At 48.5% G+C, this 24,669-nt stretch overlaps 9 protein-coding genes across 9 annotated transcripts; 5 read left to right on the plus strand and 4 right to left on the minus strand.

Annotated features, from left to right (window-relative positions):
- Positions 1–553: 553 nt before the first annotated feature.
- On the plus strand, positions 554–1,193 carry RHO25_007230 (uncharacterized protein; the record flags this gene model as incomplete). The annotated part of the gene is made up of 3 exons (XM_023597998.2): positions 554–710; positions 798–908; positions 976–1,193. The coding sequence occupies 3 exons, from the start codon at positions 554–556 to the stop codon at positions 1,191–1,193; spliced, it is 486 nt and encodes a 161-aa protein (XP_023453073.1).
- Positions 1,194–3,086: 1,893 nt separating this feature from the next.
- RHO25_007231 (uncharacterized protein) lies at positions 3,087–5,005 on the plus strand (the record flags this gene model as incomplete). The annotated part of the gene is made up of 3 exons (XM_023597999.1): positions 3,087–3,459; positions 3,515–3,631; positions 3,687–5,005. 3 exons carry the CDS (start codon positions 3,087–3,089, stop codon positions 5,003–5,005), a joined length of 1,809 nt encoding a protein of 602 aa, XP_023452775.1.
- Positions 5,006–7,210: 2,205 nt separating this feature from the next.
- On the minus strand, positions 7,211–8,020 carry RHO25_007232 (uncharacterized protein; the record flags this gene model as incomplete). Its single annotated transcript, XM_023598000.1, has 3 exons — positions 7,211–7,622; positions 7,679–7,827; positions 7,886–8,020. 3 exons carry the CDS (start codon positions 8,018–8,020, stop codon positions 7,211–7,213), a joined length of 696 nt encoding a protein of 231 aa, XP_023453075.1.
- A 1,130-nt stretch (positions 8,021–9,150) lies between these two features.
- RHO25_007233 (uncharacterized protein) lies at positions 9,151–10,071 on the minus strand (the record flags this gene model as incomplete). Its single annotated transcript, XM_023598001.2, has 1 exon — positions 9,151–10,071. The coding sequence occupies one exon, from the start codon at positions 10,069–10,071 to the stop codon at positions 9,151–9,153; it is 921 nt and encodes a 306-aa protein (XP_023453107.2).
- Positions 10,072–11,058: 987 nt separating this feature from the next.
- RHO25_007234 (uncharacterized protein) lies at positions 11,059–14,436 on the plus strand (the record flags this gene model as incomplete). The annotated part of the gene is made up of 2 exons (XM_023598002.1): positions 11,059–11,361; positions 11,416–14,436. 2 exons carry the CDS (start codon positions 11,059–11,061, stop codon positions 14,434–14,436), a joined length of 3,324 nt encoding a protein of 1,107 aa, XP_023453106.1.
- Positions 14,437–14,741: 305 nt separating this feature from the next.
- Positions 14,742–15,783, plus strand: RHO25_007235 (uncharacterized protein; the record flags this gene model as incomplete). Its single annotated transcript, XM_023598003.1, has 2 exons — positions 14,742–15,582; positions 15,644–15,783. 2 exons carry the CDS (start codon positions 14,742–14,744, stop codon positions 15,781–15,783), a joined length of 981 nt encoding a protein of 326 aa, XP_023452007.1.
- A 52-nt stretch (positions 15,784–15,835) lies between these two features.
- On the minus strand, positions 15,836–17,002 carry RHO25_007236 (uncharacterized protein; the record flags this gene model as incomplete). The annotated part of the gene is made up of 1 exon (XM_065602914.1): positions 15,836–17,002. One exon carries the CDS (start codon positions 17,000–17,002, stop codon positions 15,836–15,838), a length of 1,167 nt encoding a protein of 388 aa, XP_065458986.1.
- A 485-nt stretch (positions 17,003–17,487) lies between these two features.
- On the plus strand, positions 17,488–19,005 carry RHO25_007237 (uncharacterized protein; the record flags this gene model as incomplete). The annotated part of the gene is made up of 1 exon (XM_023598004.2): positions 17,488–19,005. The coding sequence occupies one exon, from the start codon at positions 17,488–17,490 to the stop codon at positions 19,003–19,005; it is 1,518 nt and encodes a 505-aa protein (XP_023452008.2).
- A 104-nt stretch (positions 19,006–19,109) lies between these two features.
- Positions 19,110–20,485, minus strand: RHO25_007238 (uncharacterized protein; the record flags this gene model as incomplete). The annotated part of the gene is made up of 4 exons (XM_023598005.2): positions 19,110–19,616; positions 19,675–19,758; positions 19,820–20,292; positions 20,347–20,485. 4 exons carry the CDS (start codon positions 20,483–20,485, stop codon positions 19,110–19,112), a joined length of 1,203 nt encoding a protein of 400 aa, XP_023452009.1.
- Positions 20,486–24,669: the final 4,184 nt, after the last annotated feature.

The raw sequence follows: 24,669 nt of genomic DNA on the forward strand, positions 1-24,669 counted from the left end.
GAAAGGATCGGATCAACCGCTTTCTCTTCGTCCGTTGATTTGTATATGCTGTTTGCGTTCAGACAGCGATCTGAAATTACGATCATTACTGACGAGGTTTTGCCTTTGCTTACTTGTGGTGCTCTGACGAATGCCAATGCTGAGCCTCGTTGCCTATTTTATCTTCTAGTGGCTTGTGTATGTTCTACTCCGAGCTTTCGGCGTCCGACTTTGCGGGGATAGTGATGGGTGGATGTCAGCGGAACTGGGGATGTAAGAGGACTAGGAGAATTAGAATTACTGAATCGGGTATGATCAATCCTTGGCGTAGAGGGATGGGGTGGTGAGACAGTGGGACTATAGGTGAGATCTTGGGGATTGGTGTTGGAATAGGGAGAAAGATGGAGATGAGAGTGAGTTGCGGATCTTGGTAGGATGAATGTACCGATGAAGATATAAGAGAGTCGTGAGGGTGCTAATTCTTTCTTGCCAGGCACCATCAATCACTCATTCCTGAACGACAACAATCTTTCCAACAACAAGTCCTACCACTACATATCATCCATTCATCAAGATGCGTTTCACAACCGCCGCTTTCGCTGCCTTTGCCAGCGCTGTCGCCGTTTCCGCTCAGTCTTCCCAGATCAACGAAGATGATCTCCCAGCTGCTTGCCAAGTAGATCCTTCTTGTGTGCAGGTTGTTGGACTTGCTGCTCAGTGTCCTTCGCTTGGTGCGTCGAATTCCCCTCACACCTTATTTGTCGGATTTTATGACATAGATGGCGCAGAATGCTGATGATGATTATTGGGTGTCGTAGGTGGCAATGTTTTCGAAGACCAAAGCTTCTTGCAGTGCGCTTGCACAAACATTGATCCTACTCTGTTGGCGACTTGTGCGCAGTGTGTGTCGACGAGCAAGGATGGTGGTGGTGAGTTCTAATCTTTATTGCTTGCTATGCTTACGGCTTTTCGTGTGCTGATATGTCGTTCGCGTAGATGTCTTGGAGCTCCAGGCAACTTGCGCGCAGCTGTCTAGCGCGTCTTCGGGTGCTGCAGGAGGCAGTGCAGCTGGAGCAGGAACTGGAGCAGGAACTGGAGCAGGAACTGGAACTGGCACTGGGGCAGGAACTGGAGCAGGAGCAGGAGGCAGCGCAGCAGGAGGTACTGCAGCTGGAAGCAACGCACAGCCACCTACAGTCGGAGGAGTTGCTTAAGCTGGAAAACTGTTCGGCTTGGTGGTCGGGAGATAATGTGAAAGAATTGAGAAGCAATTCTTCCAAGCTCCGACGCTTGCACTTGCTTACTGTAATACTACCCAGTGCACTTCCATCAGAACTTTTATGGAACGTGGCCAACGGCAACATTGGCCATGCGCATAACTCCCCTCGTTCGGAGATTCCTTTGGATCAATCGGCCTGAGAATTGAGGTGCTCCTGGTCGTCTGTGGTGAAGAACATATCTCTTTCTTGCTTGGAACAATGTCTCTCACGGTTGAAAGAGATAGTGTGGACTGCTTTGTGGTATTCACAGTACGTCAAGTAGGGTGATGCTCAAGCTGTTGGTATATGTCGGCAGTCAGTTGCTCTAACTGTCAAGTCGCAGATATCGCGTCCAGACTCGTTCTCGCTGGGGTCAACCAAAAGTGCAGACCCCAATGGAAGCAGCAAGGTCCAGATGCAAGACTCGCAGCTGAATCTTACTCTCCGTATCAGCAGCATTCGTCCGTCGGTCGAACGAGGCCTTAAGTAACAAAGCTTGGGTTGGAACCGGATACCAATGAATTCCTGGAGCTTCCATATCGCTGGGACATGCACGCACGGAAGGCCTGAACCTCGAGCATGGTCTCGATGATGAGCACGATCCTCCCCATTTGTCTACATATTTTCGAGAACCCATCGCTTTGCTTTTGTGGCAATGCGTGCTGCGTGCGTAACGATTTTGCTGCTGTACACCCTTCAGGAGTCTTGCCGCGAAGGCTTCGAGGTAAACAATGGAAGAAGCGGGAGCGGTTGTTCAGAGAAGCGTCAAGTTGATCTCAAGTCTCGTATAGAGTTAGACTTGACTTTACTCCACGCCCAGTAGCCGCTGTCAGCATGGTGATTCCACATGGCAAGGTCGAAATCGAGGCTATTGAGTGCTCTTGAGTCTATTGGAAAGCCTCTTCTCCTCGGATGAAGCAGTACGCGTGTCGACCGTGAGCGCTTCGTCCATTTGAGGAAAGATTCTCGAAGTATACCATCCGTTCTAGGCAAGATTGTCCCGACCTCCATTAGAAGGCCTGAGTGGATGACCAAACTGCTGTCCTAGGATCGTGAAAGTGAGTTATTCTTGTTTCCTTCGTTAAGATGCTATGAAGAACGTGGAAAAGGTGTTGGTCGGCTGACATAAATGCCTTTTGGAGCACGATGAGAGACTTTGAAGCCCTTCTTCGGATCTACCTCGCTTGCTGTACTACTCCGAATCGGCCTCGAACGCGTGAGGTTGTGTGGTCTTGCCAGGACCAAGCCTGGAGCCATGTGCGAGACCCTGTCTGTATTTCGGGAGAATCGGATCCGTTTACTGCCACAATTCCGACCACAGCAATGTGCGTCGAGAAATCGCCATAACGCCCGGCTCTGGCTCTGATTATGAGACTGTACAACAGCTTGCCGGCATTGTCGATTGAAGCGATACGGGCAGGGAACAGGCCAACGATCACGGTTATTGCCTTTCTTGACCATTGCCCACAAACATAAACATACTTCAATCTCATCCTGGTTAAAAGCCATTGAGCCTATCACACTCAAAGCGTTGTATCCAAGCTTCAAGCTTGAAGTTGGAATTGGCTCTCTCGCGCGGCCGCGTTGCTGTCACTGGAGATGGAATTCATACAATTTGTTCTCCGGTAGAATGCTGGAAGCACGCTGAACGGATTGCGTTTGCTATCAACTCGCCTGACCGTCAAGCATTGTGTCATGATGAACTGACTCGGACTCAATTCAATTCAGTTGGTTCGAAAGAGTATCATTGTTACTTCCCGGCCAACCGGAAGTGCCTGGTTATTAATACTCTGATGCGTACGCAGCTCTCGAGGAGAATTTGCGATCTTGACGGACTTAGTCGATGCGATGTTCGTTACCAACCTGCTGTTTCAGCTTGCACTAGCATGTTGTGGCTTTGCGCGACAGATCCGACAGCAGGTCATAGTCGATAACGTCTTCGGCCGTGGCGTGTCGTACCAGGGATTCTACTACGATAATTTCGAAGCTTTTCTCGGCATCAGATATGCTGAAACCACTGGTGGAAGCAATCGCTTCAAGGCTCCCATTCCCTTTCAACCACAGTCGAATACTGTGAACGATGCTGTTGATCCTGGACGGCCCTGTTTGCAGAGACAGTTCAACGGAACGATATCAGCAGACTGCTTGAAGCTGAACATCTGGCGGCCGAAGGGCACGACTGCAGAGGCGAAGTTGCCTGTTATGGTGTGGATTCATGGCGGTGTGTTCGTATCATATGCATGAATCTTCTCCTGAGCTAATGCATGCTTTGCTAGGAGGCTTCGTCGAAGGAGGCAAAGACTCGAGTGCTACGTTTCCTGGGGGCTTGATCAATGACAGTATCGCCAATGGCCAGCCAATCATTCACGCCTCTATGAATTATCGCCTTGGGGGTGAGTACTTGGCAGCCTAATGGGATCGTCATGCCCTTTCCTGACAATGTTGTAGTCTTCGGTTTCGCGCAATCGAAATACCTCAAAGATACGGGTAACGAGAACGTCGGTTTGCGAGATCAGCGGCTTGCTCTTGAATGGATACACGACAATGTCGCTGCTTTCGGCGGCGACCCGGACAGGATTGCTATCCACGGACAGTCTTCTGGTGCTGTCGCCGTGGCAATGCAAGTCCTGGCTTACGGCGGCTCGAAGCCTGCTCCTTTTCGTGCCGCCATCTGTCAAAGTCAAGGGCCAGAGCCTGGTACCACGGGAAACTATACAAGGAACGCTCAAGCTGCCATTCTGGCGTACACAGGCTGCGATCGTTTCGACTATGACTCGAAGGAAGCCATCGATTGTCTTCGGAATATCTATGGCCTGGATCTGCGTGATGCGCAGAATGGCACCGCGTGCCAGGATACTTGCGAGGGGGAATCACCGAAAGCTGGGTCCGAAGGAAATGTAAGCTCGGCGCAGGAAACTCCTCCTTGCCGCGTTTGTCTGGATGGGAACCTTGGAGACGAGTGGCTGCCGGTTGTCGACGGCGATTTCGTTCCGGATGTTCCATCTCAGCTGATCGCACAAGGACGCATGGCAGATGTCGCCCTGATTCTAGGCTGGACGGCTCAAGATGGCGTTCCTTTTGCAACTGGCAACAACATTACGGCTCAAGAGTTCATGCGACATTATCTCCCAGCTCTCGAGCCCCCTACCGTTGACAAGGTGCTGGAACTGTACCCTGCCTCTGACTTTCGACCCAGCTATCGACCCAACGGAACCATTTCTTTGTCGGTAGAGGACTATCGTGCTGCTCAAGTCATGCGAGACGTTGCTTTCACGTGCAGTGCGGTCGACTTTGCCCAGGGCTTGTCTAGGATTCAATCTGCTGGCAATCAGGTGTTCTTGTACGAGTTCAATCAGACCATTTTCACGCCCAACCTGGAAAATGATGGAAGATTTGGTTGGGGTGTTATACACTCAAGCGATATCGCATACGTGTTTGATAATCTGGACATTTATCTCAAGCCCGACTCACGTTTGAAGAAGGTGAACATCACTGAGGTGGATCGGTCTCTTGCTCATCAAGTGTCGGGGGCTTGGTCCTCATTCGCTACTTCCTTGAAGCCTTCCATCGAAGGAAAGGAAACATTACAGGGCTGGATGCCTGCTCAGTTTGCCGATGGCAATCTGGGGACTTATGTCATCGGAGGATCGAGCCAGGGGCCGTCAGAAGAGGGGTCTTCAGCCAGGGAGAGTGTGCTGAAAGAGAGGCTGCTCGAGAGGTGTAAGTTCTGGAATCAAGTTGAGGTGGTTGCGCAGATGCAGTATTAGGATAGCGCTCGATGGCAGCGGTGAAGAGGATATGGACAGCTAATATGAGTTGCAATCTCGGTAGTTGGGGAACATGTTCCAGGTGGGCTGCCGAGCGGTCAAGAAGCACAGGGGCGCCAGACCAGAGCCCAAAGGTTCATCTTGTTAATCATAATGTCGTGGTTAGCGCAGCCCTCCCGAGACGGTCTTGTTGTGCAACGAGCCTACAAGCCGATTTGTGTAAGTGATTTGCCCTTGCGGTTATAACGTGAAGAGTTGGGGACTTCGTTGATCCGCTTACGGCCAGAGTTCAGTATCCGTTTCGCAATGTCTGCTCATCCACAACTACTGTATCGTGCGAATTTGTTGTTCGGACACCACGACTGCGCATAACCGAGTTGATGCCACTACATCGTAGTCTCCTAATGTTACGGCACCTCCATCACGCGCCACGCAAGACTGCCATCGGGTTGTGACTACTGGTTCTCGCCGAGCATCGCTCGAAAGATGCAAGCCATCGAGCAGCTACACCAGTTGCGGTCAGATTGGAATTTGACCATTTCTAGAACCAACAGACTTGCTGATAGATCTCCGCGAGTGGCACAAATGATGCGATCCTGATGCGTGCCCGCGGACCGACGTAGTATCGAAAAGTTCCAGACACGATGGACATGTTTGTGCTGAGACAATCTTGGTTGTTCCCAACTCAGCTAGTGTGTCTGGGAGCAGAAAAACCTGCATGCTGATGGTGGCTCCTCCGGTGTCCGTCCAAAGGTCACGGCGCACGGTAGCATCGATCTATAACACTCTACAGTCAATTGGCCTATGTCGAAGGCTCCTGTCGAAGGAAATAGTCGTCTCGATAAGAAGATTACCAATGCATGTCGTATTGGGATTGATGAATGTGATTAGCTATGGTCGTCTATCTACAGTGTTCGAGTAGGTATCAAGAGTCGCTGACCTGTGCAATGTTAGTCAGATGGGGGGAACCGGCAGCAATCGCGCCTCGAAGGCAACATGTCACACGTACAGGACATCCACCTCGTGTTGTGATAGTATGTGTAGGTCTTCCCCCTTCAACCATAGCAAGACATGCTAGGGCTGACGTTGTGAATGCACCACGGGGTCTGCATATGACACAATTAGCATGCACATCCGGTTTAGAATCAGTTCATCCTGCTGACAGGAAGACGTACACCGTCCTCCAATGTGCCGGGGTGACAGTGACTTGGGCAGTTGAGGTCTTGGGGTGTTGGAGCAGCCCAGGCGGTAAGAGCCATGACGATGGCGGTGTAGAGCGCGGCAGCCTTCATGTTTAGTCGGTGTTGCTTCGTAATTTGTAGAGAGAGATTGAACGCGGAACAATGGCGCCCTTTATATATTGTACAGCTTGTCCGCCCTTGTCTTTTGTATCGTGCCCACTCGGCGTCTGCAGGTACTGTAGCTCTCAGATGGAGCCGACTAGGCGAGTTTCCATTACAATATACCGTGCCGACCATACCGATAGGACCATCGGCGGTGCACTTATGGATGCCCCGAAGGCGACTCTATGGGTCCATAGATAGCGTCTTCAGTCAGAATCCAGTAGGGACGTTGGTGATTGTCTCCACGCCGGTGTGTACAAGTGCACGAAGACGTGTTCAACAGCCCGCGCACAGAGCCTGATATGTTGGGAACGTCTGTTGTGCGTCACTAGCGATAGGCCTCGAACGTCGATGTAGCCGTTTGAGTGACCAAGTGGTCTCACAAAACCACAGCCTACTGCAATCATGAACAGACCGGGATTCCGCCGGAAGTACGGCCGACACATAGGGATCTTGAGTCGGAACGAACAATACGACTGGCAATGACGGGCTCGCGTCGGTACATGCAGAGAACGCACGGAGAGAGCAGCAGCCATAGCGTGCGTGGTCCACAGTCGTCTACCAGAAACGACTTGCTCCGGGATGCTTTTGCTCTCGTACGATGTCATAAGTGATGGTGTGACTTTGGGCGAGGGTTGAGTGTAGAAATTCATTGAGGGCAGTCAACTCTCGATTCCTTCGAGCAAAAGAATTTCCTCAGAAAGCAGTCCCCCAAATACGGCAAGATGAGATCAAGATGAGATGACAGCTGAGAAGAGCAAGCTTTCATGGTTCTCGTACACATGGCCAGCATTTCGTTTATCTACTCATATTACATGTTCTCTTGAAGATATTACATGTTCTCGTGACGTCGTGATTTTCTTTACTTGCTGCAAGTGGAGTACTTGATGTCATCAAGGACAACAGCCAGCAGAGGGGAGGTAACAGCCAAGCCCCCTGGAGGCGAGAAGGTGACAATCGCGAAGGAGAGGTCTTTGCAGCCATTGATCTTGCCGCTGAAAGCCTGCTCGACAGTGCCGAGCGCGGTTGTTGGGTTGTATTGGAATTGTCTCGAGCAGATCTGCTTAGCATTGCTGACCGAGTTGTCGCTTCCTTGGTAACCAGTGACTTGGATGTTGCATGCGGCAGGGATAGCTGCAGCACCCTGACCGAGCATGGTAGCACATCCGAAGTAGAAGCTCTCGAGGTCGAAGGATTTCGTTTGACTTCCTGGGAAGAATGTGGTGATGGTTGGTGTTCCTTGGAGTTGAGTGACGAGGTTGGCGGCAGCGTAGCTACGATTCGTCAGTATAGTCCTTCAGCAGCGATTTGTTGCAGAGCCGGAACTCACTTTGTGCCAGAGTGTGGTGCAACACCTGGCTGGAGGCCAGTGCCAGTAGCAATGACAGTTGAAAAGGAGAAACCTTGGTAGAGCAGACCCTGGTACCCAGATGGAATGGGGTTCAGCAAGTTGCCTGGAATTCCCTGGAGATCATCGAACTGCGGAAGCCATCAGTCATCGGATTGGGGGTACTAATACCGTCACCCAAGCACCTACGTTTGCGACTTGCGATTTACGGTTCTTGCAGGTTGGGTAGTTGGTCTTTGGGTTGTAGTACTTGTTGGTGGGAACTGCGAGGGCTTGCTGGCATGTGAGCGCAGCGGCAAGGCCGTAGGCGAGGAGGTTGACCATATCGACGGTTTGAAAGAAGCTGATGGAGTTTGTAGATTGTGGGCGAAGAAAGTGCTTGTTGATGGGAGAAAGGATCGATCATTGAAACTGCTGCTAGGTATTATATGCAGCCTGTGCTTGAGCGAAACGTCCTCGGAATTCGCAGACCCGGCAGAGGCTCCGGGCTCAAGCCACGAACGTCGATAGGCGTGTTGGCGACATCATTGAAGCCGTTGAGATGTTAAGGTCGTGCCCTTGATGCAGGAAATTGGCGCGCTATAGAACTGAGATCGGCATGTGTTGCGTCTGCAGGACGCCCATGCTCACAAACTTCAGCTTGGGGTCGAGTAAACACCTCGCCATGGCTTTTGTCGATCTTCTGGCACCGAGAGGCGCCATGATGCACGCGGCTTGATCAATTATGGGGATGCTGACCACCACCGAGACATTCAGCAGCTCACATTTGAAGGTTTGGTTCGAAGCGGAGTGATGTGGAATTCCCCAATTCGTCCGTTCGATTTTCATGCTTCCGCCCACGCCATCTGCCGACCAATATGTGCTGGCGCGGCTGATTCTGCACGACGAAAGTGGCACAGCATTTGATGGGGATGATGAGTAGTTGCGGCACGGCCGCGAAAGTATGGTCTTGTAGCCCGTGCCGAGTCTTCCTTCAAGCAATTGTTGTGAGCGTAGGATTGGTAGAATTCTGCCGTTGAGCTCGAATCAAGCATTCCGTCCTGTGATCATCGTGAGTTCAAGGCTCGCTTCAGCACCGCCACGTTGAACCTCCCCGTCTGGTCGTGGAAAGTGCACGAATGGATCAAGGGTACACCATGTAATGTCGAGCCAAGTGCTTAGATAGTGGAGAAGGTGAGCGGGCTGACTCGACCTAAAGCGCCACGTTATGTCGATCAGCAACAGGCACGGGAGACTATAGACAGAGCATGACTGGAACTCTCCGACATCGCTTCGAACTTTCAAACGCCGCATTAGGTCACTGCCAAGTCGACGTGGTAGGCGGATAGCTCTTTGCACGCAGATACATTGGAGCGAACTTGTCGTGCATCATGGCATTGGGGCTCGGAGGTTGCGAATATCACCGGAAATCGAGTTGTTGGGACCATCTGTCAACACCAACACGCACTGCGAATCTACAATTTAGAGGAAGGGCCCGGCGAACGTTTCTTTCCTGCTGCAGAAACCTGCTTGCCCCAGATCTTGTTCACCCAATGCATCCAATCTCCATCCATCATCGCCTTCTGTTGTTGTGGCACTCCTTCCCAATACTTGCGCTCAGCCGCCTCAAGAGCATGCCACTCTTCCTGCTGCTGATCGAACCACTGACCCGCCAACTCGGCTATCGCGTCTGGACGCTCGAATGGAACAAAGTGAGAGCCATTCGTTACCAACTCTTTCACCTTGCCTTCAGCAGCGCCTCCACTGCCTCCTGTTGCTGTTCCTGTCGCCTCGGTCTTCTCTTTCCTGCCTTTCGCGTGAGAGCTCTTGAAATGTGATTTACTGCCGTAAATGTAGAGACATGCCGGACGGAGGTATGGGAGTTTTTCGAACGTCATCGTGTTCTCGGGCCTGTAAAAAGCGTTTCCACGATTCCTCTCGTCACCCAGGTCAGGGTGAGCAACTCGGTTTGGTGTGAATTCGGATAGAGGTTGGTCGCGCGAATCTGGGAATGATTTCCGTGCAAATGACAATGCTTCTTGATGCTTTGTAGTAGTTAACGTTACGGTGTCCTTCGATTCAGAGGGGTCGTCTGGATACACGGCTGTTGGGAGTTCTCGCAGACCTTCTCGTCGAAAGATGCCGGACACTCTTTTGTCCCAGTGTGCATAAAATGGGCTCTTGAGTATTGAAGACATAGCTGCATCTCGTGAGGGCCACTTGTCTTTCTTCAACGTTAAGAAATAGGTGCCAATGAAGTCCATGTCCGCAGTGCCCTTCTTGATGATAGGTTCAATCGCAACAATCGTGGAAAGCAGTCGTGGGTGTAGTAGCGCCAGGTTGACGATGACATTGCCGCCCATACTATGGCCGAATCCTGCAAGCGGACGGATCATCTCTTTGCGAAAATAGTTGACAAGATGCAAGTAATCTCGAGCATGATCGTACCATGAAGCTGTTTCTCTGTCAGATTGCGGTAGATTGTTATGATATCGAGGTGAACTTGCGTTCATTGCCGAGCTTCCCTTCGTTCAAGACTCCGCTCTTATTCTGATTGGCAACATCTGCTATCCATATCGCGCGGATTCGCCGTCCTGCGGACTTCGATATCGCCTGCGCGAATAGCTTATCCCAGATCGGCTCATAGAGTTCTTTTGGGAACGCGCTGGCATGGCATGCAATGATGGTCAAGTCGCCATCCTGAGGCTCGTATAGCGGCTTGTACTGCTTCACAGCAAGATGGAGATCATCGTCTTCTCTGTTAGCCGTCGACCTTGCATATTCTCGTATGTGAGAGCAGGGAACAATGTGTTCTATGACTTTGCAGTTCTCCATCACGTCTCCACCGATTCTCGGTTCTGCAGAACACGAAAGCTCATCAACAAGCACTTCGAATGACCAAAAGGCCAGAAGCTTGCCCCGCCCATTTTGACGGCCTCAGCTGCCCAGACGTCCCTGGTCAGCCACCTATGTCCCCTCTTGAATCGCGATGTCGGCACCACTCCAGGTGTATCTTGGGCTTGGGGTAAGCGTTCCGTCACACTGACGGCTGCAAGATGAGCTGGTGTCCGGGGAAGTGGTAGGTTGATGCGTTGGTCCACTTGGCATGCAGTCACTAGTAATGCCACAGAACTCAAGAGTGCGTAATGTCGATCACTGCTGTGATAGGCAATGTTGACACTTCCCAGAAGGGGCAATACAGATCTTTTCCCGAACTGAACCACACAAACCTTGCGCTTCGGGCGCACCGCCGACGGCTATGCGGTTGTCGACTTGGCGATGACCATCGTGGCACATTTTCCAGCATTGGTCAGTCGACATGGCAGGACGCAACAGCAGATGCCTCACAATCCACAATTGCTGCAGACCACTCTCGGCAAGCCATGGCAGACGGCCAGACGACCTTGTCCGTTCCGTACGGTCGGAGGTTGATGAACATTGTCGTCGATGAGAGAGCAGCAGCGGGTCATCAACAGCCATTTGTCTCCATTCCGGTGTCTACAACACCCAGCGATGGATTCAGAGATATCAGTTACGCGGTCTTCGCGAATGCCGTCAATCGATGTGCAGGCTGGCTAGAACAGCAATTTGGCAGGTCTTCGAACTTTGAGCCAATAGTCTACATTGCTGCACCAGACTTGCGGTATCACATTCTGGCGTTGGCTGCAGTGAAGAGCGGACATGTAGTATGTTCAGTTCTGGTGTAGCTCGTGGTAATTCTCAGCTAATCTCGTGCAAAGATGTTCTTCCCGTCACCTCGCAACACTCTGGATGCTCTGGAGCTCCTCTGTGAAGATGCCCAGGCAACCAAGATCATATCCTCTGCAAATCCAAGTGCACTTGTACGCGGCGTTGTGGAACGCAGGTCCATGCATCGGGTCGAAATACGTCCCCTGGAAGAATTCCTGGACGAGACTCCAGTACCGCTGCGACCATTCAGTGCGACCTTTGAGGAATATCGGTTCAAGACATGGGTGCTCCTTCACACATCCGGATCCACGGGCAATCCAAAGGTCGTGCACATCAAGCATGGACTCGTCTCGGCCGTCGATACCTATCGCATGCTTCAGCACCCAACACGGTTCGTGAATGATCGAATTTTCGTGCCATTTCCGCCGTTTCATCTCGCTGGTCTCAACTATGGTCTTCCAATCGCCCTGTGGTACGACGCTACGGTGGTCTTGCCTCCAGTAGGAGCTCCTCTAAGCGCCGAACTGTGCCATACTGTTCACCTCCACGGTCAAGCGAGACACAGCATGCTGACTCCCTCCTTGATAAGTGAATTGGCTAAAAATGACACTTGGCGAGCTCAACTAGGGCATTTGAAGAGCTTGACCTACTCTGGCGGACCTCTTTCTGATGATGTAGCTGATCGGTTGTCTGAACTTACACAACTGACCTCGTCGTTGGGTGCGACGGAGTATGGTGGCATACCTCAGCTGCCGAAGAAAGACGGGAATTGGCAATACTTCAAATTCGATACAGAATCAGCAGGGCTGGAATTCCGTGAAACCGAACAGCCTGGACTCTATGAGATGGTTTTTGTACGAGGATTCAATGAGATAACAAATCTGGTTCAAGCCATTTTTGTAACATTTCCTGACTTGGAAGAATATCACACGAAGGATCTCTTCACGAGACATCCCACAGAACCTGGACTGTGGAAGTATGAAGCAAGATTGGACGATGTGATCGTTCTTAGCAACGGGGAGAAGTTGAACCCTGTGCAAATGGAAGGCTTGATCACCACGTGTCCTGCTGTTAAGGGCTGCTTGGTTGTCGGACAAGGGCAGTTCCAGACCGCATTGCTGATTGAAAGGCAAGAATCCTCCATGTCCTTTGAGGATTGTATTCGCCAAGTCCAGCCGTACATCGATCGAGCCAACAAGCTTTGCCCGTCTCACGGACGCATTGCAGGAGATAAATTGATTTTCACAACGGCTGAGAAACCACTACCACGGGCGGCGAAGGGAACGATTCAGCGCGCTCGTGCTGTCGCCGTCTATCGGGAGGAGATACAGGCCAGCTATACAGAGCAGGCTCCGAAGAACAAAACAACAGTCTCCGGCTCGCATATTGTTCTTGATGATATGTCAAGCGCCGAAAAGTCGATCCAAATGTACCTTTGTCATCACCTAGAGCTGGAACCGAGCCAATTGCAGAGCAATGACGATTTCTTCTCGATGGGTATGGACTCCCTCCAGGTCATCAACCTTGTGCGTGAGATCAACACGTCTCGTGGGGAAAGTTCTCGTGAGATCAATGCTATGTTCGTGTATGATCATCCGACGGTGGAACAGCTGGCACTCGCTTTGACCACTGGAGTTTGTGTGAGAGAATACTCCGACTTGAGTGAGGATGATGAGGTGGACAAGCGAACATGGCAATCTATGGATGACCTTTTCCAGGAGCTCCGACCTGCAGGTGATGGCAGTAGCAAGCGACAGGGCTTCGCTAGTCTTCTCCGATCTAAGAAGAGTCCACCCATATATCAGCCTGATGGTGGAATGGTGGCCTGGCAACAAGTACTCGGGTCTTTTCTCATCAATGTAAGCAATTGGGGCCTCGTCAACAGCTTTGGCGTATACCAGGCGTACTACGAGACAAGTCTTCTGGCAGGTAGCTCTCCATCGGCAATCTCTTGGATCGGGACTGTGCAGGGCACGCTTTTGCTTGTAGTGGGCGTTGTCTCTGGTCCGTTGTTCGACAAGGGCTACTTTCGGACGACAACGATACTTGCTGGAATCGGTCTGGTACTCGGAATGATGATGCTTAGCATTTCAACCAAGTATTACCAGATCATGCTCTCTCAGGGAATTCTGGTCGGCATCTGTTCGGGTTTCCTTTACATTCCGAGTATCGCTCTGATACCCCTGTACTTCAAGTCTCGCCGCGGCCTGGCAATTGGACTCGCGACCGCAGGCGGCTCAGTGGGTGGAGTACTTTATCCCATAATCTTTCGACGGCTCTTGGACGATGTCGGATTTGGCTGGGCCACCCGGGTGATTGCTTTCATCTCGCTCCTGACGCTCACTGTAGCGGTCTTGCTTCTGAAGCCCATCGGATCGCGGTCTAGTCGACAGCTGTTCGATGCATCTGCACTAGTAGAATTGCCCTACCTGAGCTTCCTGATAGCTGGATTCTTGCTATTCGCAGGAGTTCTCGTGCCTTACTTCCTGGTCAGCACATATGCGCTCGTTGATCTAGAATTGTCCGAGGACTTGTCATTCTACGTTCTGGCAATCATGAACGGCGCACAGTTCTTCGGTCGTATTATTCCTGCAATCCTCGCCGACTGGCTGGGACCTGAGTTGATTTTACTTGGTGCTGAGGTCTTCGCAGCAGTCTTGGGCTTCTCGTGGATAGCTGTCAACCAAGTCGGCGGCTACATTGTTTGGCTTGTGGCATTTGGATTTGTGTCTGGGGTTATCGTCACATTGCCACCAACTGTCCTACCGTACATCTGCCCGAACTTGGCTGTGTTTGGAACAAGACTTGGCATGTTGTATGCGGTCGCAGGAGTGGGATTTCTGATCAGCAGTCCTGTCGCTTTGGCGCTCAACAACGTCTCGAACGGCTTTTTGGGATCGCAGTGCTGGATCGGTGCTTGCTGCTTCGTAGCCGTGGTGTTCTATTCTGTGACCGCACGAGAGGCTTGGAAGCGGAGGAGATTGTATGAGGATAATGGGAGGAACAAGGCTCCGTATCTATTGCGAAGATCCAGAGACAGGCATGTCGACGAAGAGAAGGGGCATAAATAGCTGTCAGAATCGAAATCCTCTGTTCGCCATCGTTGTCTCTCGCAAGCACAGTCTGAGCAATGACCTTGTTACGCGACCTCCAGTTCTTTGTGCTCGACCCAGTTTGTCAGTTGTAGAATGCTCCCCGCTGCAGTCGAGTGTTGCTTGGCTCGCAAAGACAGATCGGCGGGAGAGCTACCACAGTGGGAGCTCGGTGCAGATCGCTGGCCCAGCCTTCGCTTCCTGCTGGTCTCCATCCGTCATCACCAGATCTAACCTGCGTTGTCTTCTCGCCAGGACATTACGGAGCGTGACTCAGCATTGCAATGGCATCGAAACTCGAGAGTGAAGTTGAAGCCGATAAAGCTGGCCACACCACTTTTGGAGATGGCGAATTCCTGGTGGATGAAGCAGCTCTGGCAGACCTGAGAGTCGTGGTCACGGGCGGCGCATCTGGTATTGGCGAAGCATGCTGCCGTCGACTTGCAGCTGCTGGAGCTTCCGTTGTTATCGCTGACAAGAATGTTGAGTTGGGAAACGCTCTGCAAGCCCAACTGAATCGACGGCGGGTCAAGTTCATCGAAGTCGATGTTGCTTCTTGGGATTCTCAGCTCGCAATGTTTGCGGAAGCACTGAACTTCTTACCCGGCCATGATCTGGACGCCCTTATCACTACTGCGGGAATTGGCTCTAGCTCTGATTTGAACATTACCAAGCCATCCGGAGTGTCTCTTCATCAGCGGAGTGTAGAAGAGCGGCAAGCTTTGCCTCGGCCATCAACGAAATGCCTTGATGTGAATCTCATTGGAACAATGTACTCCGTTGATATCGCTACGAAGTACTGCATGAGCATTGAAGCTTTTGGTAATGCAATAGGCTCATCGAGGAAATCGGTAGTCTTGCTCGGATCGACTTCTGGGTTTCGGCCTTTGAATGGCAAGATAGATTACAGCGTTGCAAAATGGGGCGTCCGCGGGTACTTCAGGAATATACGACAGGAGCTGGCTCAGCATGGTATACGCGTGAATATGATGGCGCCTTTCTGGGTTCCTACCAGTTTAACGCAACATCATGTTCCAGCACTGGAGAAACAGGGCGTCCGCGTGGGTCGTATGGAGGATGTGATAGATGGTATTTTACGGATGCTTTTGGACGGGCAAATGAGTGGTATGTACATGCTGGGGTTACCAAACTCAAGTGAAATTGCTAATCTCTACTGTCCTCACAGGGCGCGCGGTATCTGTGACAGGCAAAGGAATTGAAGATATTGACGATGATCTGGCTGGCCTAGATGGAGGTGAGGCCATGCGGAATCTGGTGCGAGGTGGATGGCTTTCAGCGCCGAAGAGTGCAACTTTGAGGAGGTAAGATGAAGCTATTTGGACCAAAGTTGACAGGGGTTGAATTGGTTTAATTACAACTACTTTGCATCCCACTGCTTCATCCACAAACTTATCCATTCTTGATTGACACAATCCAATTCCTGCATCTTGGAACTTCTGAGACGAGTCCGCTTTACCTCCAATGTGGCAGCTCTCGCTTTGGGAAGGTGGATGGACTTGTCTTTGAGATTCTGGAAGAATGACAATAGCTTCACTGCTGGGTTGCCAGATATGTCTGCAGACTCATCTCGTGCACTTTCTTCCAGCGCCTCGACCCATTCGACGAGACCTGTAAGACGGATGGTCTTCGCAGGCTCGCTCTTCCCCCCATTTGCGCCATGCTGTTCAAGTGCAGCTTTCACACCAGGCACAATTCTTCGCCACTCTGTGGAGCTTGGGTTTGTGATGTGATGGAATACTGCAGTACCTGCTTTCTGGTCCGAGAACAACAATTGAACCACGATTGAACTGACCTGATCGACAGGTGTCCAGTCAATGTTCTCTGCTGGGCCAAGTGAGTCTGGTAGTACTCCAAGATATGCCGAGGACGCAATGAGGCTGGGAAACCATTCTTGTCGCGGCCACGAGCCTGCAGTTCCATGCTCGACAGGACCTGCAACTTGCCCGACTCGACAAATTGCTGTCGTCACGCCCTTTGCTCGAGATGCTTCTGCGAGTAGGCGCTCTGCTACCAGCTTCGACTGGCCATATCCCAGCCGTGCAACTTTCCAATCATCGATCTCGTCTTCTGGAACGCTTTGTCGTGAGCCAGGAACAGCACCCCAATTTCCAGCAGCTGCGACTGAGGATACGAAGTATAATGTTGGCGAGTGTTTTGAATTTGCACAGCACTCAATCAGATTGGAGACTCCTCGAATACTGCTCTCGAACGACGAGAACGACTTGTTCCAGTCCACAGGCCAGGCTGCATGGAGTATATGGGTGGCATTCTCAGTGATGTCTTGATAAACGGAGGGTTCCAGGCCAAGCCTCCTCGAGGCAACATCATACTTGTGGAATTTTACCGTCTCTGGAACTGAGGCCGATAAGCCTCTCTCTCGCAGGAGGTCATACTGGCGCTCTCCGGCATCTTGTGATCGATTGAGACACCAGATACGGTCGACATGGCTTGAGGCGACCAAGTCGTTGAGCAGATACGTTCCGAGGTTGCCGGAAGACCCCGTGAGAACAATGTTGGCAGGCATTTGGCAGGAAGGCACAGTGCAAAAGCGGTTGAATATGCATCTCCAAGCACGGCTCGTCTGATGCTCTGCTAGCATGCCAAGGCGTCCATCACTATATCATGCCGAGCTCCTTTTCGACTCTGCCGATCGCTGCAAGCTTGCCGCCCCTCGCCTAAGCGCTTGCTGCACAAGTGCGTCACACAAACCTGCTATACCACGAATGGTTGCTGCAGCTTTGCGGAGTTGAGCACTCGAGACGATTCAGATCGATCTACACTCTGCAGCTTGAAAGCTGTAGGTGGCGTCGTATATTTCCATGGTGCTGACAACGCCACGCCGATGTTCAGCACGGCCATGCATCACAGCTGCAGATCCTCCATGCACTCGATTGGGTATGTACAGCGCGCAGTCGTGTTGGACCACCTCATCAATGCTGTATGCTGGACGAAAGCATTCAGCAAGCACTGACCCGCGAAGAAACGCAAATCGTCTTCGCCGCATGGAAAATGTTTGGCACACTGCACAAGACGTCAATCTTGCCCTCAGGCTGGGCTTTGGCAGGATCGCTCGCTGCAATTGTACTGGCATGGTTATTCTCACGAAGATTGCTAAGTCCTCTTCGACACATACCTGCAGTCAAAGTCGACTGGCGAACTGCTCTCTATGGATGGACGTACAAAGAGCCCGAGCCAGCTGAAATATTGCAATGGGTGAAGAAGCTGCCGGAGAACCACGATCTCGTCCGATATCCAGGCATAGGCGGAGCAGAGCGTGTGCTCATCCTCAGTCCAAATGCACTGCGAGAAGTCCTCATCGATAAGCCGTACAATGACTTTCAGAAGCCGCCGCTCAACAGGCAGAGACTGGCCATGTTCGGCAATGGACTCTTGGTCTCAGACGGCGAGGAGCATCGTGCACAGAAGAAGAAGATGCTGCCTGCTTTTGCACCTCGAAATATTCGAGCGCTGGTTCCGACAATGTGGTCCAAAGCGTGGAAGCTCGCAGATTTACTCCGTGAAGACGTGCAGCGTAACGGTGCGGATCTTGAGCTGACACCATGGACATCCCGAGCTGCTTTGGACATCATCGGAGTGGCTGCTTGGGGCAAAGATTTCCACGCACTAGAGAATCCTCGTACTGAGACTGTCATGAGGTATCATCGTATGTTTCGCGGCAGTCCTAAGGCGAATCGTCAAGCCAAATTGGCATATGCGGCTGGACTGGTGGTTCCTATGAAGACGTTGGCCAAGTTTTTCCCTTGCGAGTTCTTTGAAAATATTGCCCGTGGAGCTCGAGCGATCAATGAAGCTTGTAGGAAAGCCATTGCGGATAGGCATGCGAGCGAATCTGAAGGGACGGACATATTGAGCTATGCCATGTCGACTGGGTCGTTCAATGATACAGAACTCGCTGGGCAGATGTTGAATGTTCTCGCAGCTGGTCACGAGACTTCAAGTCTGGCAGTGACATGGGCCTGCTATACGCTGGCGAAGAATCCTGCTGTGCAAGAACGTCTCAGGGCTGAACTGCGTTCGTCGCTATCCTCTGACAACAATGCAGAGACGGAGGTCACAGCTGAGCTCCTGGAGTCGCTTCCATACTTGCGGGCAGTAGTACGTGAGTGCCTACGCGTGATCCCAACTGCGCCAGTCACTCGTCGCGAAGCCAAGCGAGACACTCATATTGCAGGCTTCGCCATTCCAAACGGTACCAGTATTATTGGCCTGCACGAGCACTTCAATACAAGAACGGAGGAATGGGGGGCCGATGCGAAGGAATTCCGTCCTGAGAGATGGCTCGACTCTGAAAGGCACGCCACAGACAATCTCTTCATGACGTTCAATATTGGACCCCGAAGCTGCATTGGCCAGGGCTTTGCCATTCTGGAAGTTTCTGCTTTGCTCGCGGCGATTGTCAGGCGGTTCGACATTCGGCTCACCGATCCAGATATGAAGATACGGTTGATCTACAGTATCACTGTCAAGCCGGTGGGCTTGAAGTTCCATCTGAAACCGCTGGAGTAAAGTAGGGCGCTATCCTATATCTTATGTACAGCTTTATGAGCACATCAGTATTTCCTCCACTAAGTCGTAGGAAGTCCTGGTCCTGTACAGCTGCTATAATGTCTCTACTCTTCTGGTTGTGGAGGAGGACATTGTCCGGAGCTTCCAATTCCCAATCCGCAAGGTGCGTTTCCGAACAATGGCCCGGCGACGACGTTGAGTTGGTCCACAGGACCACACGCCTGCTCCTCGTTCAGCAGCTGCCATCGCCCGTTCGCTTGCCCTGCACCGCAAGTTTCTGTTCCGAGAAGCGTACAGAAACCAATGATTTCCTCTCTGTTATTTGGATTCCTGCGCCTATCGAAAGCCCAGACCTCTGGGGCTGTTATGTCCTCCGCCTCAGTCCGCGGGCTGAAAGCCTCGTTGCAGCACTCGAAGGCGTCTTGGACCTGGAATTGAAAGAGGTTGACGCCCGCTCTGCCAAATGGATCTTCTATTGCCTCAACGATATCAATGCCAGACACTTTGTCAGCGTAGTTGGTCCTTAGACGGCACGCGGCATTGACAGTAGTCGTTGCGACCGTCGTGCTGCTGGTCGTGGTTGTTGTCACAGTGGTTGTGGTTGTTCCAACCTGTCGAATGATGTCAGCTTGCGGGTGTCTTACAATGAGGCACTGTGTTTCGCATTACCGTAATCGTCTTGTCGACCTTCTTAGTAGATGTGGTGGTCTTTTTGGCCTTTGGACATTTGGTCTGAGTCTGGGTTTTTGTGGTCTAGCAGTCACGCAGAATAGTTAGTACACTTGCGCTGCTGAGAGAGGTGCAGCTTGAATACCTTCTCAGTGTAAGTCTTGGGGTGGGCATAGACTGTCTTGGTAGTAGTGACGTATTTTGTAGCGCAGTTCTTGTCTTTCGTGTACTTGTGACATGTCACTTTCTTGGGGTAGGACTTTCCGTAGCCTTTGTTGGAGGCCCGTTTGGTGAGCTGAGTCTCAGACCGCTTCCTCCTTGGAGCACCTCCTGCAGCGCCACTGTTGGAAGAGTTTGGAAGCGAGGACTGGATGGGAGTGAAGTTTGCTGGTGCTCGCTCCGTGACTGTAGAAGTAACCGACTTGGTGGATGTGGATGTAGAAGTGCTTGTCTTTGTGTCGGTGGCCTTCTTGGTGCTCGTGGTGACGGTTACGACCACGGTGGATGTGTATTTATTGGGTTCAGTGACGTAGGTTGTGGTGTACTCGGTTCTGGTGGTTGTGTATTTTGGTGTCTTGGTTGTATACACAGGCTTGGTTTGTTTGGTAGTGCATGGGGCTTGAGCGCTGTTAGCTTGCTTTCAGTCTCATAATCTCTAAACTCGTCACGTACTGTAATGCGTCTCAGTCTTGGTTGGAACATAGCCTTGCGGCTTCTTATTTGTCATAGAAGTGTAGCATTTGACAATGTCTCCGGCGAACGCCTGTCCAGCCAGGACCGCCAAGAGAGCGTACGTGGAAGTGAGCAGCATGATGATGGTGGGTCGTACACCTTCGTGGACTTGAGCTTTGTCTCTGTTGTGGGGTTTGCGTTCTTTTATCACCTTCGTTAAGATACGATCTTACTTTCTTGATCGCGGGATATGGCATTGGATCGGCCGCCACCAATATTCAGCCGAAAGCGGAGTGCAGCAACAAGGCTGGCCGCAAAGGAGTGAAGAAAACAGCCATACTTTCAATTTCGGCAGAGCAAGCCGCGTTTGGATTTCCTTTAAGATGCCAGAAGTAAGGAGGGCATGAAGAGGCTTGATGCTAGCCTGTTTGACAAATCTCGGGGACTTGGCAGGTCGATGCGGACCACAAACTGCCAGGCACGCACGGCACAACAGTGCTATTGGATTGCTGTAACTACTCGCAGGCTTGTCGGCTCCCAGGGCTCGAAGGTGGTGCTCAGTACCAGCTGTGAAGGCCAAATCTTGGAATGCAATGCCATCGAACAGAACGACTTGCTCATGGGGGTCATAGTGGCATTCCCGTGTCGAGTCGTGACAACATGGAGCATCGTGCAGTAGTTCTGCCAAAACGCTGGTATGGCGTCTTTCGCATATGCTCATAGGGTCGTCAGCCGCAGGCGTCTATGCTAGCGACTCATAATCTTGCGAGCCGGCGGGCCGGCAAGGCTGAAGGATCGCAGCCGCATGAAAGACGGGATGTGGCCCCAGGCTCCAGCACCATCAGCGAGGTGGAATGTTTCGCAAGACAAGATGAGACTTCCGTCGTCCGCTGGTCAGGTCAAAGTCGCTGAGAAAGATAGAGTGCATGTGAGGTTGTTGGAAGAAGTGAGGTTGAAAGAGCATCTTGGTCAGGAGAAGGGCCAAAGCTTGGTCATCTTGGCATCGCGATCGACCCATCCAGACAACGGCACATTGAGCTGATGAAGGCGTCAGGCTGGAATCGGCTCCGAATTCTCCGGTTTGACAGAGGACTTGTTCTCCGCGGAAACGTTGCTTTTATGCTTCCGCACGAGAGAAGAACGTGCTGGAAGAGCCAGTTCCTCGCACACGTGGACCCCACGCATGCCGCTCACGGTCGGACAGGTTTCACGGCATGTTTCATGCGTTTGTACAGCTTCGACAGTCCATCTCTGCGTTCACAGAATCGAGCTGTTGTCGCTCATGGCATACAAAGGAGAGATCGAACTGCGGATAGTATCGATTGAAGCTGGGACCTCGAATCTGTCGCGAGCCGCTACATAAAGTGCATGCTCTCCGATATGCTGACCAAGAGTATGCTGCGATTCCCCATCTGCTCGCTCGCTCGAGACGTGGTCACTACCAAGCGCTAAACGCGTGCATTAGTGACGACGATCCCTGCTCTCCCGTCCTTTAATAGGTTGTGTAGCAAGTGTCGGCGAGGACTGGCTTGCTGTCCTCTTCAGATAGCGCAGGGGATAGCGCAGACCGACGAGTCCGCTGCAGTCTCTGCGAATAGACTTAGCGGTACGTCTAGTACGAAATTTTGAGTAATTACCTCTAGGATCGCGCTCGCCCTAGCGTCTAATATAGATCGCTTAATGCTACGTATTAGCGAATTGCCTCCTTCTTTAAAATTCTTAGGCTTAAGTATATAGAAGCTTATAATATTTCTATCGTCCTCTAATAGAGCTTTATTTCCTAGGAATAGTCGAGCGATTCCTAGTATTAGAAAGTTAAGTTCGGCGAAAAGCGTATTTACTTTAGCCTAGATTATAGATATAAGCTCTATTCTAGCTATATATTCTTCCTTAAGCTACTATAATCTCTATATATACTCTTTCTCTATTTACTACTTCCTTTATATAAGTAAAACGTTATTATACTATAAAGCTATACGATCTTTCTCGAGTTACTACTAGTTCTATATAAGCTTTATCTTCTATAAAGCTTTATTATTAGTCTAGAATTACTACTAGAAGCTATAAAAGTTTTTATATTTTTACTTTAAGCTAGCGTTCTTATTACTAACTTTCTTATACTTCTAATAGAGTATATTATTCTCTTCTCTAAGTTAATTCTTTATAGCTACTAATTCTATATACTACTACTATAGTATCTTAATATCTTCTTAAAGTTTCTCGATTTACTAATAGTATTTTCTATACTTTAGTATTTAAATCTTATTCTTAGTCTACTAGTTATCGATATAGTCGACCTCTTACTTTTCGTATATATCTAGCTAAGTCTCTTAGTAATTACTATATATAATTAGAGAAGTTACTATAAAGTTATTAAAAGCTTACTAGAATAGGCTAAGTTTACTATTATTCTCGAGCTTAGATATTCTATTACTATCGAACTCTATACTTTTACTAATCTAGAAGATAGTATTATTTTTAAATTATCTATTAAGAAATATAATAAGCTTATATAAAAGCTTCTAGTATCTATCTAAGTCTACTATATTACTACTATAGTCTTTAACTATATTATACTTCTTTTTAAATTAGTAGAAGTTATTAGAATAAAAGTAAAATATATACTAAAGTAATAGAAAGTTACTATATAACTAGATATTATTATAATTATAGCTAGTACTATTAGTACTAAATACTAGAAAGAACTTATAAATTATATAAGTCTATAAGTAGTTTTATATAATTATACTTTATTTCTTTTTAAATAGATTATAGTAGTTATTATAGACTAACTAAATAGCTTCTAAGTTAAATAAAAGAATAAAATATAATATATTTAGCTCTATTACTTACTTTTTCTTTATACTTAATTTACTAGTATAAGCTTTTAAAATCTTAGTAGCTTTATATTTCTAAATAGTAATATAGTAATAAAAGTATTTAGATACTTTAGTAAGTATATTAATAAATAGCTACTTAAGTAAGTCGACTATATACTAGTTATTATTTTTAAAGTATAATCTAAGTATTTTTAGAAAGTTACTCTATAAGTTAAGCTAAATAATACCGAATTCGAAGTAGGCGCCTATATTTCGGATCTAAGTAGTAAGACTTCGATACTTAGAGTTAAGTAGAAGTAGTACTTCCTCTAGCTTTTAGTAATACTTTACTATATAGTATTTTACTACTTAGCTTAATTAGCTATATTAACTCTACTATATTATTATAATCTACTACTTATCTCTTAGTTCTAGAAGTATTATTATTATATATTATATATTTATATCTATCTATACTACTTATTATATACTACTTATTATATTTCTATTTATTATATACTACTTATTATATTTCTACTTATTATATACTACTTATTATATACTACTTATTATATTACTACTTACTATATACTACTTATCGTATACTACTTATTATATTACTACTCGTTATATACTACTTATTATATACTACTTATTATATTACTATTTTATATACTATATATTATATATTATATATTATTTACTTTATATAAAATCTCTATATACTATTAGAATACTTTTACTACTATCGAAGTAGATATTATCTACTTACTAAGCTCTCTATAAACTAGATATCTTTACTTTAAAGCTTATCTAAGAATATAGTATTAATTACTATAATAGACTATATAGATATTTAGATAAATAACTAGAAACTCTATTAGTAGAGTTTATAGTTTTATTATATACTTCGGTTTACTTTAGAGTAGGTATATAGTTAAACGACTAGAAACTCTAATAATAGAGTTTATAGTCTTACTATAGCTAAATCTATTTATTTAAAGTATAGATAGTTATATTACTTAGATATAATATTTATTTATCGATATTCTCTATATCTAGATCTACTACTTTTAGACTATAGTTATAATATATATTTCTAGCCTCTAAGACTTTTTATATAGTTATAAGTACTTTATATATTATAGTACTACTATATTAAATAGCTCTAGTTACTACTTTACTTTCTATATTATTTTAGTTACTTTTATTAATACTAGATATCTACTCTTATATTACTATATAGCGCTTCTTTATATTACTTCTCTTTTATACTTTAGTTTATATAGTAGATAATTAGATTATAAATATAATCTATATAGTTTATAATACTTTTAATTCTAGCTAATTCTTTTTTAAGTCTAGAAAGAATACTTCTACTATTTAGTAGCTTTCTATACTTTTAGTTCTTAAATTTAGTAAAGTAATATCTAAATTAATAATATATTTTAACTTTAGTACTCTACTATAATTCTATTATTACTAAACTAGATCTAGTTTTTAG

This window comes from Cercospora beticola, chromosome 4, assembly GCF_033473495.1.
Source record: "Cercospora beticola chromosome 4, complete sequence".
Classification (NCBI taxonomy): Eukaryota; Fungi; Ascomycota; class Dothideomycetes; order Mycosphaerellales; family Mycosphaerellaceae; genus Cercospora; species Cercospora beticola.